This window comes from Mugil cephalus, chromosome 4 (assembly GCF_022458985.1).
Source record: "Mugil cephalus isolate CIBA_MC_2020 chromosome 4, CIBA_Mcephalus_1.1, whole genome shotgun sequence".
Taxonomy (NCBI): domain Eukaryota; kingdom Metazoa; phylum Chordata; class Actinopteri; order Mugiliformes; family Mugilidae; genus Mugil; species Mugil cephalus.
Window position 1 is genome coordinate 26,589,327 of NC_061773.1, and position 12,645 is coordinate 26,601,971.

A 12,645-nucleotide genomic window follows, 5' to 3' on the forward strand; every position below is an offset into this window, starting at 1 on the left:
AATGACATGTTTCCAAACTAATGTCAGTGTTTGAAATAAAATCACATTAAGAGCCTCGCGAGCCGTGTTGTGAACTATGACTCATCACCTTTTGCTTTTACTAAGCAAAGGGCAGCGAGCGGCGAGTGAACAAACCGACGTCAGCTGTCGACTCCTTAACAGAAACATCTGCCACTCATTCCACTTTCCCCAAACATCAAAGCATCAGACGTCAAAGCTCAGCGACTTGCCACCCGTCACACCGACCTGTTCTTTGAGCTCGGTCAGCTGGCCCGAGAGGTTGGACACCAGCTTCATGGTGGACTCCAGTTTCTCCTGCAGGTTCCTGATCTCGTTCTGCTCCCCATCCGCATCGCTGCTGACCAGGGACATGGCCCGCATGCGTGGAAACCAGTCCAAGTTGTGCTCCTGTCGAACACAAATCTGGATAATTAGCGGCAAGGAATAAGAACCTAACTTAACTGATTCATCACACTCTCTGGTACAGGCTTCGGTCTAAGAAGTGACAGATTTCTGTACAAACACACGTCTGTCTTGTGTTTTTCAGACCTGGGTGCAGTGATTTGAACCTCGCACTGAAAGTGTAATCAAACTAATCATGATGGGACTTTCCATATTAGAATCACACGGGACATGCAGGCATTCTTGAAATCACTCATAGCAGGTAGTTCACTGGTCGGTGACATGTTTCTGTCACGCCTGGTGTTGCTGTACATGCATTAAAACTGACAAAAACAAAAAGCAAGACTAGGAAACCGCTTCGTCTGACTTCACATACGCTCCCTCAGATAAAGGCTCAAAGCTCCTGTCACCCGCAGACGAGACCTGTGAGAACAAGCACGGAAATCTAGCTGCAGTAATGTTCACTGAAAGGTACCGTACAGCGTCATGAATGAGAACTCTTCACACCAGTACCGCACCGGCTTCAGCACGAGCCAACACAAGCACCAGCATGTGTTTTAGTCAGAGCTCAGTAAATGTGTCACAGAGGCAGTTCATTTAATTTCATTTCTGTTTATTATTAAAGACACGTCCAAGCGAAGGCTGGAATATGTGTGTGACGGATTTTTCTTAATTATTATTTTCTGTTTTTTATTCGTTTATATATTTACAACCAGGACTGAATTTATAAGGATTGTAAGAAAAGTGTTTCTTACAGATAAAACTAAATTCTCTTCTGTTATTCTCTTTCTAAATTCACTAAAATGAGACTTTAATGCACTTAGCTCACAAATGCGAAAGAAACCCAGCAGCCTCCTCAGAGTGTGTCGTGTTCTGCTCGACATATCTGAGAGTCTGAGAGTCACCCTGCTGCATTCTTTCACGCTTCTACCTCCTCTGGCAGTGACCACTACATGCCATGCCATTATGTGCTCTCCCAAAAAAAAAAACCCAAAAAAAACAAAGTCACGTGAACCGTCTAAGTTTAATTCTTCGCGAGCACACATCCATGTCGCCGTCATGCATCTGCAGTGGGCACAAACGCGTCTGCATGAATGAAAGGCGGAGGATGCTGCACAGCCGCTGAGGTCACTGGCTAGAAACGCTGCAGTGCCAAAGAACTGGGCTGAAAAAGTCCCCAGGTTTCAGCGGTCGATTTGGAGACGTAGGGGCGAGTGAGGTGGCCGTGCAAACCACAAACGCCATCCTGGGTCAGACGACAGCCTGAGGGGAATCACACAACACTAAGATAATGAGTAGCACAAACTCATTCTGAAAGGAGAAGAGGACGTCTGTGAGCAAGTTCCCCTTCCTGAATGCAAAGAGCGACAGGCTGTGTTTACCTAGATCTGAACCCGGCTTCGGCTTCTCGCAATATGCTTGTTGTTGCATATGAAAAGGACTAAGCATGTGCTGTTTTTCTTATTATATGAAGCACGGTGCTTTTCAAGCCTGTCATATGATGATAATCACGTATAGTGTTTTGCACACACTCGGTTCTTCTTCTTAAAAAAAAAGGGTCATTTCCATACAAACGCACACGTGTGTGTGTGTGTGTGTGTGTTTGCTTGACGACTTTGGCACCAGCAGCCCGGCCCCCTTTCCATCCACTGTTTACAAATGCAAGCACTTCCAGTAAACTGATAAGTGCAGGCACGACTTAAGACTCTACAACACGCTGGTTCAATGGAAATGACGGAAGTACATTTTTCATTATTAAAACCGCAGAGGCCATGACAGAGAAACAGGATGCTGTGTGGTTAAAAACCCAACAGAAAACGTCACAGTCATGCCACAAGCCACCTGATGAGCTGACAGCCCACTCACTACACAAATATGCAAATAAATGCCAAAAAAATATCACACGTCTAAACACACACGCAGATATGGTTTAAGTTTTTTTTTTTCTCTGCTGTGACTCAGAAAGTGTTTGAAATCTGCTCATGGAGCAGGGGCGTGTTTCAGTATCGGACACAACAAGAATTAGGGCACCGAGCGTGAACCTCGCATCATCCTTTTTACACCTTAGATGTGACATTTCACCCAGAGCCCTCCACAATTGACGTCAGTCCCAGTCATTGTCAGACTAGTCTGACTTCTACACCCCCTTCTGTCCTGTTGCTTCTTCCATGGTACTGCTGCATCAAATAAATCGAAACACAGTGGGAGAACGGCTGTACTGATTGAAAGAAAAAATGCCCTTGCACATTTCTTTGCTGATGGAAATCACAGATGAATAATGTCAGGTACAAAAAGCTAAAAGTAATTGAGGCATTTAATCGAGTTTTCTCTGTGTTGCGCAGAACGAACGCATCGTACATGCATGTGATGTTTACTGGATTTTCCATCCAGTTTGCAGCTTGCTTTTGTAGGTCTTTATATTTCTTTGACTGATTTAATACTGATCAGTGAGGGAGACTTGCATGGAGAGGATTTGCTTGCATGGTCTGAGCTGCTATTTTCACTGTGCACGCCACAATAAACGCCTTGAACCTTCAATCATTCTGTATTTTCTGTCTGCGTCTATCAAACAAAGATCAAATCTTCCAGACATGTACCAAAAACAACAACTACGTAAAACGCAGAGCAGTGGAACCCATTCTCCCAGATTCCGCGAACTCAACAACCTTTGGGGACAAAAGGACGAGGAGGCTCGGCATTAAACACTTGCATGTGAAGCTGAGACTTAATGAGGGACGACTGTGTCAGCTGATGGGTCATCGGGGTCTTTCACATAATGTGCACCTTTTCTGCTCAGCCTGCCCCCCTTCAGCCCGCCGTTCAGAGGGCATCCTCCACAAACTCATTTTGGCTCAGCGGGGTGCAAGGTTAACGAGGGAGAGAATGGAGGTTAATCCCAAATCAGGTGGTTCCTCACAAGACGAAGCGTATCTGATCAGGGCTAAAAGACGAGAAAGGAGGCTAAATGGCATCTCATAAGAAAGTGTGTCAGAAACTGACAGCAGCACAAGTGCGTCAGGGAAGCAACCACTTCAGAAGAAGGGGCTTTCCTTTGGCAGTTAAAACGCTTTGTAATTGCTCAGACGCAGCCAGTGTGATGCATCAATGAAAACAAATATTTTTTTTTCTGGTTTCTGTTTCTTTCTTTTTTTTTTTTTTTTAAATGGCAGATTTCCACAGATGTCATCTGATTGAAAAACGAGTACCATAAAAGCACAAATATACGTTCGTCAGTTTCATATTCGTCATCTCAAACACTATAATATCATAATATTATAACAATTATATATGTTCACAGAGTGATATATATGGAGTAAAACAGCCCCAGTGGGTCTAAGTGCTCATCATGTGTGTGTGTTTAACGGTTACCGAGGCATGGCTGCTTTAGGGGATTAACACATTTTATGCAGATGGCCGACTCTGTCTGAAAGTTAATTCTCCAGACTGATGTGATAATACTTTGGAGGGATTCAAGGACACGGAGACAGGGATTACATAACGCAGTCCTCATAGTCTGGGGCGAATGAGTTTTTTTATTATTATTTAAAAAAAAAAAAACAACAGCCCATCGCCAGCACAGGAAACAAACAGGCTGCGATAATCAGTCCTGTCCAATCTCATATAAACCTGAACACTGGAGTCATAATGTCACGTCGCCTACAATGTTCTTCAAGAATGAAGGTTAACCTCAGTAAAGACCACAGCGGCAGCTGACGCACTGTTGCACGGTACGTCTGCACATGTCGTTGTTGAGCCGCACATGAATTATTACGTGAACTTCGCAAGACGACGAGGAAGATGTACATAGTACATACACGAATTTAATGTTTAGAACCACAGATTAAGTATTTTATACGTCACGCTGAAGGAAAACTAGCAGCTGATCTCACCTCATCCAGACCTGGAAACTGATGGACGAATACGTTTATTTTATGTTCATTTTCTACCGACTCTAAAGGCGTAGATGTTTTATACCTTCTCAGGCCTTTTAAGACCTGATACCTTTCTAACACGGCCTCTTTACGTTACCTATAACATGTGACGTGAATGGCGTCTCCCTTACCCTGATCATTTCAGCCACGTAGCTCTCTGGGCCCGTGTACTCGGTCGAGTCCTTCACCTTCACCAGGACGATGAAGAACAGGTAGTGCCACATGTTGTGCTCCACTTTGATGTGTTCTTCAAAAGTTACTGTCTTATTGTCAAACTTGTCTCTCTCCAAACCTGAGAATCATAAAAAATAATACGAAACAAATACCACAGACACACACACACACACACACACACACACACACACACACACACACACACACACACACACACACACACACACACACACACCAAATAAACATTACTCTCAGTTCTCAGGAAGAGTGAAGCAATACACTGACTATATTGTGAGTTGCTAGATGACATAATAGTTCTTGTGACCTAAATGAGGACGACTGACTGAAAAAAAAACAAGAAGTAGAAGTGAGATTTACTAAAAAGTCAACACAGTGCTCGTCCCACCCAGTAATGCACACACAACAAAAGAGTTGCCAAACACAATCTGGACAGCTGACTATTCAGGTGAAACGCAGAGAAGGGACTGTTTGGTGACTGACGAGGCCGGCGCCCGAGCATTGGTACAGTCTAACGTGGTCAAGAATCATATGGGAACAGGAAGAAACACTCCTCCTCCCCAGCAACACCTCCCATGACTAACTATTCATTCTGGGAAGAGGAGGCGTTGCTTGTTTACCCAGAACAACAGCCCCCATTTTGCAAACAACCCTGACGTGAAGCTGCAGCAGCGCGCTCGTGCTAGAGCGGACCACTCGTTGGATTTCTCTTAATTTCGTCGTCATCTGCGAGCCTCGGCGTTCACACTTCACAGCTGCAGCTTCAGCACGAGTGGAACCGAGACGGCAGTTGACTTTTTAAATTCCAAGAAGGGAGTACGACTAAGATACAGCAGTGAGAGGAAAAACACAGAAAAAGATGTGTCAAAGGTCGTGAGTCACATTCCCATAAAGGTGAAAAGAATTGGTGTCTGCTGAGTCAGCGGAATGGCTCGAATAGTAAAAACAAGACAGTATTTAATCAGTCATTTCTAAATCACCGTACAGACTGAAGACAAGACGGCAGTGAGAACGTGTCTTCATTTATCCGCTCACCGCAAATAAAACATGTCGTCTTCAGGATTTCCTCTTTCTTCTGCTTCTCGCTCCTCAGGTCGGCGAACGTATCGATGATGACACCAAAGATAAGGTTGAGGACAATAATTATGACCATGAAGAAGAAGAGCAGGTCGTAGATAACCCTGGCTGCAAACAGAGGTTCCTGTTGAAGATAAAAAAAGAAAAGCCACAAACCTTCTGTAAGCAAAGCAAAATGAGCTCATGAGCTGCACCCACACTCGAGAGGAAATAATCGGTCAGTTTAGCAATTCAACCGGTTGCACAGAGCACACGTGTACATTAGAATAAGTCCGTTACTCGGCCATTCACAGGTTTTCCAGCTCATCGCTGAGCTCATATATGAACAAACTCTGATTAACATGTTGTTTGTGTTTGAGTTGATTTGCTTTAATCACCATTTTGCTGATCATCTGATTCCTAAATCTTCCTAATTGTTCTGTATTCAGTTGCACACAGAAGCTGGACACACGCATGCCAGAGGTTTCACTTGGACCACGACTCACACTCATTTGCATGAGTTTTAGAACCGATTCTTAAGGTGAGCGCATAAATGTGAACTCTGCACATGCATCGACTGAACGATTGCAGTCTTAAATAGGTCAGGTCTTTATTTAGAACTAGGAAATATCTTATTTACCGTACAAGGAGAAATAAAAGCTGTCTTCGCAGTCTGTAAATAGACACTGAATTTATAAGCCTTCCCTCAGAATAACACGTTGAGCTGAGTCATAGTGACATCTCTGTGTACAGTGTGAGCTATACGTACGCAACCTAACGCGACTGAAAACAGAATGGAGAATTTAGATTCATTTTAAGCTAAGTACGTTTATATAAATCTGTGTGAGACATGCCCTCATTCTGTGGGTCAAGCTGCAGATCTAAAGCATGCTGTGGTGGTGTACGAGCTTGTCTTCATCCCGGATAAGCAGCATTAACGCGTTTTCTGGCATGTCTGGAGTTATGAAAGACCCCCTTCCGCAACCCCTGTGAACTTTCCACAGAGCACATCTGTCATTCACGCATACCGTCGCCTACACCGCCCTTTACACAAGCCACAGGATATAAAATTAGTCACCAGTTCTATTTTTTGTTTATTGGGTCAAATATATAACGCACTTTTTGAAGTTAGAGGAAATGAAAAGGTTTTGTTCATGACGACATGAACGGCGACTTTAATTGGATTCAGCTTAATTTAATCTTTGCATTTGCCTTCGGGGAATGTGGAAGCAGGTTTTGAGGCATTCTGTTTCTTTCTCTACTGTCGTGTTTCTGTTCTTCGTACCTCTTTAGACGGCTTCCGCAGGACGTCCCCGACTCCTCCTCCACTCCTGAGGCCGTGACTCAACACCGTGACAATGCACATGAGCAAGGAGTCACACGTTCGCTCCTTGTCCTCAATCACCACTGCTGACGGCTGGATGGAAAGGGAGGCTACGGAGACATACCCCAATAATCACATTCCTTTTATGTATCAAAAAAAAAAAAACTAAACTAATCCATGAAAATGAGACTCACTAGAATAGAACAATTTAAATCCAATATAGAACCAATGCTACTGTTATTGGTTTATTGAATCAGTGCCATCGAGGGCCTGCGTGAGCTTAATGAGACTGGGAATTTTTCTCAAACAAGTCACCAGACTAATATAATTAGCCATCCTGGTGATAAGGGATTGGAATTCCTAGACGAGGCCGGCCTCCAGGCAGCTTGAGGATTCAACACTGATCAATTTGGAGGCGCTGCATCAAGGTTAGCCAGTTTGCCAGAGTTCGTTGTTTGGGCTCCAGTGCCATCACCGAGTGGACCCGCCGACCTGATGCTAATTAAGCCCTGACCTTTCAACCTGAGCCGCTACATCAGGTCTTAGGGTCGGTCCTCTCAGACCACAAAGAATCTAAACCCCTATGTTTCCCGTAGCTCCCTGAAAGACCCTAGTTACCCCGGCCGGTTTAAATCCCATGACCTCCTGCTAACTCCTGCCCAGATTTTCAGCTCAGCGGGTGAGTCACAAATCTTCTGAGGACCTTCAAATACACCGACAAACAGAACCACACAAACACAACTTCTTGCAAACCTTGCAAACTAAAAAAAGAAAAAACAATTCAAATGTTTCAAAGTGGAATGAACTTGTTGACCCTGTTGAAAAGACTCCACACATACACATACCATCCATCACGGCCTCTGTTGAACAGTTTTCTCCATTTTCTTTTTGACACGCTCCTCCAGAGAAGAACTCTCCCACCATACTGGCTCCATGTTCTGTCCAGACGAGAACAAGACACGACATTATGCACAAACAGCAAGTGAAACGCACTATATTGTAGCGTAGGTGATCCACGTGTTTCCCAGGCATACGGGAGGTCACCTGATCACTGTGAGTTGTGTGGGTCAGTGAGTTCAAGAACTAGGGGAAGGAAGGAGACTTGATTTTCAACATACCTAGTGTTTTGTTGGGTATCCTGTCGACAGCCAAAATGAAGTCGTCCTTGAAAAAGATGTAGCCCACAATAGAGAAGAGGTAGACGAGGATGAGGGCCAGAACGGCGGTCAGAACGATAGAGCGACCGTTGCGGGTGACGCTCTTTATTACGTTCAGCAAAGTCTCTTCTCGGTAGACGAGATCAAAGAGCTGGAAAGAGGAAGGATTCAGAAACGACCAAATAAATCTCACGTTTCTCTTTATATATAATACAAATTTAACATGTTCATCCAGAAGTAGTGTTAATATTTTTTACACCGATCATACATGACATTATGACCACCTTCCTCATGTTGTACAGGTCTCTCTTGTTGCCTCAGTTGGGTCTCATCAGAGAATGGACATGGGCCTTCTGAGGATGTTGAATGTTAATGGGGGTGTTTGAGGGGAGGGGCCTCTGTTTGTTTACAAGCACGTGAATAAAAAAAAACTAATTATTGCCTTAATCGGACTATAACAGGAGAACTTAAGTGAACATAAACACGTTACTCCTATTAAAGTTCTCATGGAGTTCTCACTATGCGATCGAGACGCCCAGATACTGCGATAGGAATTCGTTTTTTTCTCCACCATGTATACGGCTTAATCGCAGTATTGATCGGATGATGCGTATGCGCATGCGCCACAACCGCTGCGCTGGCATGTGACCCCGGAACAAAAACGTCCAAGAAAGCCGCTCGCAGAAGAAAAAGAAGCTAAACGGAGCCGCTAGAAGAACTGATAGCTCGGATCTTACCTGCATCAGAAGTAGCGCGAATATTACGTACGAGATTAAAAACGTAGTATTATCTGTCTGGTTGTTATTTAAGATGCCGGTCTGCAGCATGAACGACTCCTGTTTATTATGTCACGTAATAGGTCACCCGGAAATCGGGCCGTATTAACGTGGTATTATCCCGCTAAAAAGACACGTATCGCCACCTAGTGTGGAGAAGGAAAACAGTTATTCGATTTTCTAGCGCTGCACGTAAACTGGACTATAGTCAGAAAGTCGAATTTAGAGCATAGCTCCATTAAGCTCTGCATGTAAATGCACTTGTGACGGCCTCCTGCCTAGCAGGGCCTGTTTTGGTGTGTTTCCTTTGTTGCTTTGTCTTTCAGGTACCTGGCTGGTAGGCGGAGTCTAGTCAGGTGAACTGGGAGCACCTGACCAGTCTCCCAGTGGGTGGCCTATTTAGGAAGTGGCTGTCAACTCCCATTTCTCTGTCTGTCTTTTGTTCCACCCATTAATAGACACACTGATAAAAACACTGACACCCACACCCCACCCATGTGGTACGCTTTCATTGTTATTATATATCTTTGTTTGTTATAAATAGATTTCTTTAATGTTACGTTACTGTGTATCTTTCTGTCACGGCCCATGAGCTGGGTCATGACAATCATCCCACAGATACTTGATCGGTTTGGGATCTAGTGAATTTGCAGGTCAGGTCAACACCTGGTGATGTTCTTCATGGTTTTATTTTGAGTTGTTCCTTAATCTGTGTTAGGCTGCATCCTGCAGGGGATGGTGTCATTGCTATGGGATCGAAGGGGGGGCTAGTCTGGTCCAGGTGGGTGCTACATGTCTAAGTACGCACCACATGAATGAATGCCAGGTCCAAAAGTTTCCCGGCAGAACACTGACGGTTCACTTCTCCTGTCAGTGGTCATAATGTCGTGGCTGATCGGTGAATTTAGGGATACATGTTTTTGTGTCCCACATACTAGCAGGCTGTAGAAGAAGACATGGACAAAGACTCCAAGGCCGCAGATGATCAGGTAGAGAAGGTGGTAGAGGAACTCCACGTCCATGATCATGGCTTTGTATCCACGGGTGAAGGTTCCTCGATTCCCCACGAAGCTCGTCAGGAAGATGACCTTATTACAAAACTGAAGGACAATGGAAACACACAGGAAGAACAGCCAGTGGGTTCAAACTGAGTAAAATAAGGATTTGTTCAAACAACTAAAAATAAAGTGGAATGTGGTCGACTGCCAGAGTGGAATCTCCCACTTATGCTTCACACCTAACTGCTGCAGTATGAGTGACACGTCTATTAGCAGCTACAATACGACCTCATGTGCGTCTGCATGTTCGCTGGAATGCAAAATCTAGGCTGAATGTTGTGCTACACTACCAGGAGTCATAGTGTCCCTGCACTGTGTTCGCGTTATTCCTCCATGAGTAACTTTAGCTCGTGGCATGTGACCGTGCCTCGTGCCAAAGCAAATTTCACTCAACCATCTATTGAGAATTAAAGCGAATCTGACGGCAAACATCCTCAGAACGCGCTGGTGCACACTTACATTAAAGCCTCCCAGTAGGAGCAGCGTGGGCTCCAGGCCCACGGAGAAAATGAGGCGGAGGATGGTGGAGGCGATGAGCGCCCGTACACCGTGAGGCTGAGGCAGGACTATGACAATAGCCAGGGACACCAGCATGGCCATCCACAGCAGGGCAGAGAGATGGGGCTCCAGAGTGCCTGAAGATGGAGGAAGTCGCATTAGGAAGAGGATGTGAGTCAATTACTTTTAACTCTTCAAACGTTGTTCCAAGTACTCAGAAGTGACAGACGTCACATTCCTCCGCATCAGTTCCTCTACAGTTAACCAGAAAAGAAGAGTTGAATCAAGGTGAATGTTTCGAAGTTGGCAGAACACATTTTTAGGGTGTGAATGCAACTAAAACACGGAAAAAACAACAGATAAATATCTTGCTTCACACCGTCCTCAGGCTTTTTTTAAATTTGTGAGGTTTTACAGTCTCCCAGCTGTGTATATTTAAAGCTGTGACATTACTGTGTGAAGGGAAGCTTCCTGAAATGTGTTTACTTGCATATGACTGAAGGAAGTAAGACACATGCTAAGTAGATACTGGAGACGCCTTCTCCTCAGCAGAATTACTTAGACCTGTCCACTAGTGACAGGTTCACTTATTAATACCAGGTGTAAACATCATCATAGTTGTAGTAAAGGAAGATGCTTCTTTAGAATTTTTCCAATTCTGTTCATTTGCATTTTGGAAATTCTATACACTGGTGTTGTTTCCCACCAGAGGAGAAGTGTTTAACTTCTCTCTACGAGGTCCGCGTGTTCTTTGTTTCACTACACCTTCCTCATGACGTGGAACGTGCCCTATCCTCTATCTCTGTGTGTGCATTCGTGGTTTTTGATGTGGTCCACATTGCTGGCGTTAATCTAATTCCTCTGTGATAAGAATCCATTTATTAGGCTGCAAAGGAAGTCGGTCAGGTTCTCTTTAGTCTCAAACTCCAAGAAGACAACTCTGGATCACCTCTCTTCTGAGGCCTCCCCCTCCTCCTCCTCCTCCTCGTCACTCTGGGTACAAATCACATGACAGGTACTTGTTACATAACCTCTTGTTGGCTAAAAATACTCTTGGCTCCAGCAGATTTCATCAAGGATGATCCTCGGTACGGCACGGCAAAAGAGGCTGACTGGCTCGCTCGGACTTGGCATGCAACGCAGACACAGAATCTTGGACGTCACAAACACAGAGACACACACACCTACTGTCTGAGGCCATTCATCTCTTTTACCGGCTTACTCTGCAGCTATGAGTTAGACTGACCTTTACGCTAAACTACTTACACTACACTCTACATGTCTGCCTCTACCTTCACCGTCATATCAGCGTCTGCGGCCGGCTGTTAGTCACTTTGACATAGTTAGTCGTGCACACAAACATGTGACCCGAGGCACATCACGAACCTGTCGTGAGATGTGCGGTCACTAATGGTAGTCATAGACTTCCATATCTCTGGTTGATACTGGAAAAGGTTCCCAACCACAGTTTCTCTTTAAACAAACCACCTACAGGAAACCCTTCCGACAGGAATGTGAATGGGGTGCACAATAAGGTGTCACGGGACTTTGTGGTGTTTACTTGAGTCACATTTTACAAACAGTATGAAAAAGAAGTGTCACTGAAATCAGGACATATTCTGCACTACACAAGTTAAGGCTGAGATTCTTTCTGTAACCATGAAGTCAACTAAACTTAACCCATCTTGTCGTGTCCTGGAACAAACTTCGACACTGAAAACCTCATGGAATTTCTAAGCTAACAACCTCTTTTTTTTTTTTTATTGTGTTTCTTCTATACCACTGTGGGGAAGTTCAAACAAAAGGGACCTCGCCGTTTGACCCCAGACAGAACAATTGAAAGTGTATGTGTATCACAATGTGTGTGTCTTCTCTTTGGAACAATGAAAGCCTTAACGGTGGCGGCTTTTTCACAACTCCACAAACGCTGCACTCAAGAACTGAAAGAAAAGAAGAGGAAAAGGAAAAAAGAGACGGCAAAGAAAAAAAAAAGGAAAACGAAACTGCACGTAAACGCGCTCAGGTTTTCTTACTTCACAAAGAAAAAATAAAACATGTCCCGTCCCATAGGAACTGGTATCGTCTGAATTATTCATTCAGACTGTGACTTGCGTCTCTGGTGTCGGGTCACAAGGTGTAACAGATTTACTTCAGCCAGATTCTACTAATCTAAATCTGTAAATCAGTGCTAAATCACAGAACCTGAACGACCAGGGGTTAATAAGACGAGGTCAAATATGTAGAGCCCAC

At 44.4% G+C, this 12,645-nt stretch overlaps 1 protein-coding gene across 14 annotated transcripts in view; it reads right to left on the bottom strand.

The window, feature by feature from the left end:
• The window catches only part of LOC125006285 (inositol 1,4,5-trisphosphate receptor type 1-like), an 87,872-nt gene that overhangs the window by 2,416 nt on the left and 72,811 nt on the right, over window positions 1-12,645 (bottom strand). For all 14 annotated transcript variants that reach the window (XM_047582214.1, XM_047582209.1, XM_047582220.1 and 11 more), the window contains 8 exons: window positions 10,357-10,532; window positions 9,775-9,939; window positions 8,025-8,214; window positions 7,752-7,844; window positions 6,868-7,016; window positions 5,562-5,727; window positions 4,466-4,626; window positions 247-408 (listed from right to left, as the gene is read on the bottom strand). In XM_047582214.1, coding sequence (XP_047438170.1) covers window positions 247-408; window positions 4,466-4,626; window positions 5,562-5,727; window positions 6,868-7,016; window positions 7,752-7,844; window positions 8,025-8,214; window positions 9,775-9,939; window positions 10,357-10,532 — 1,262 coding nt within the window. The remainder of the gene's footprint in view (window positions 1-246; window positions 409-4,465; window positions 4,627-5,561; window positions 5,728-6,867; window positions 7,017-7,751; window positions 7,845-8,024; window positions 8,215-9,774; window positions 9,940-10,356; window positions 10,533-12,645) is intronic.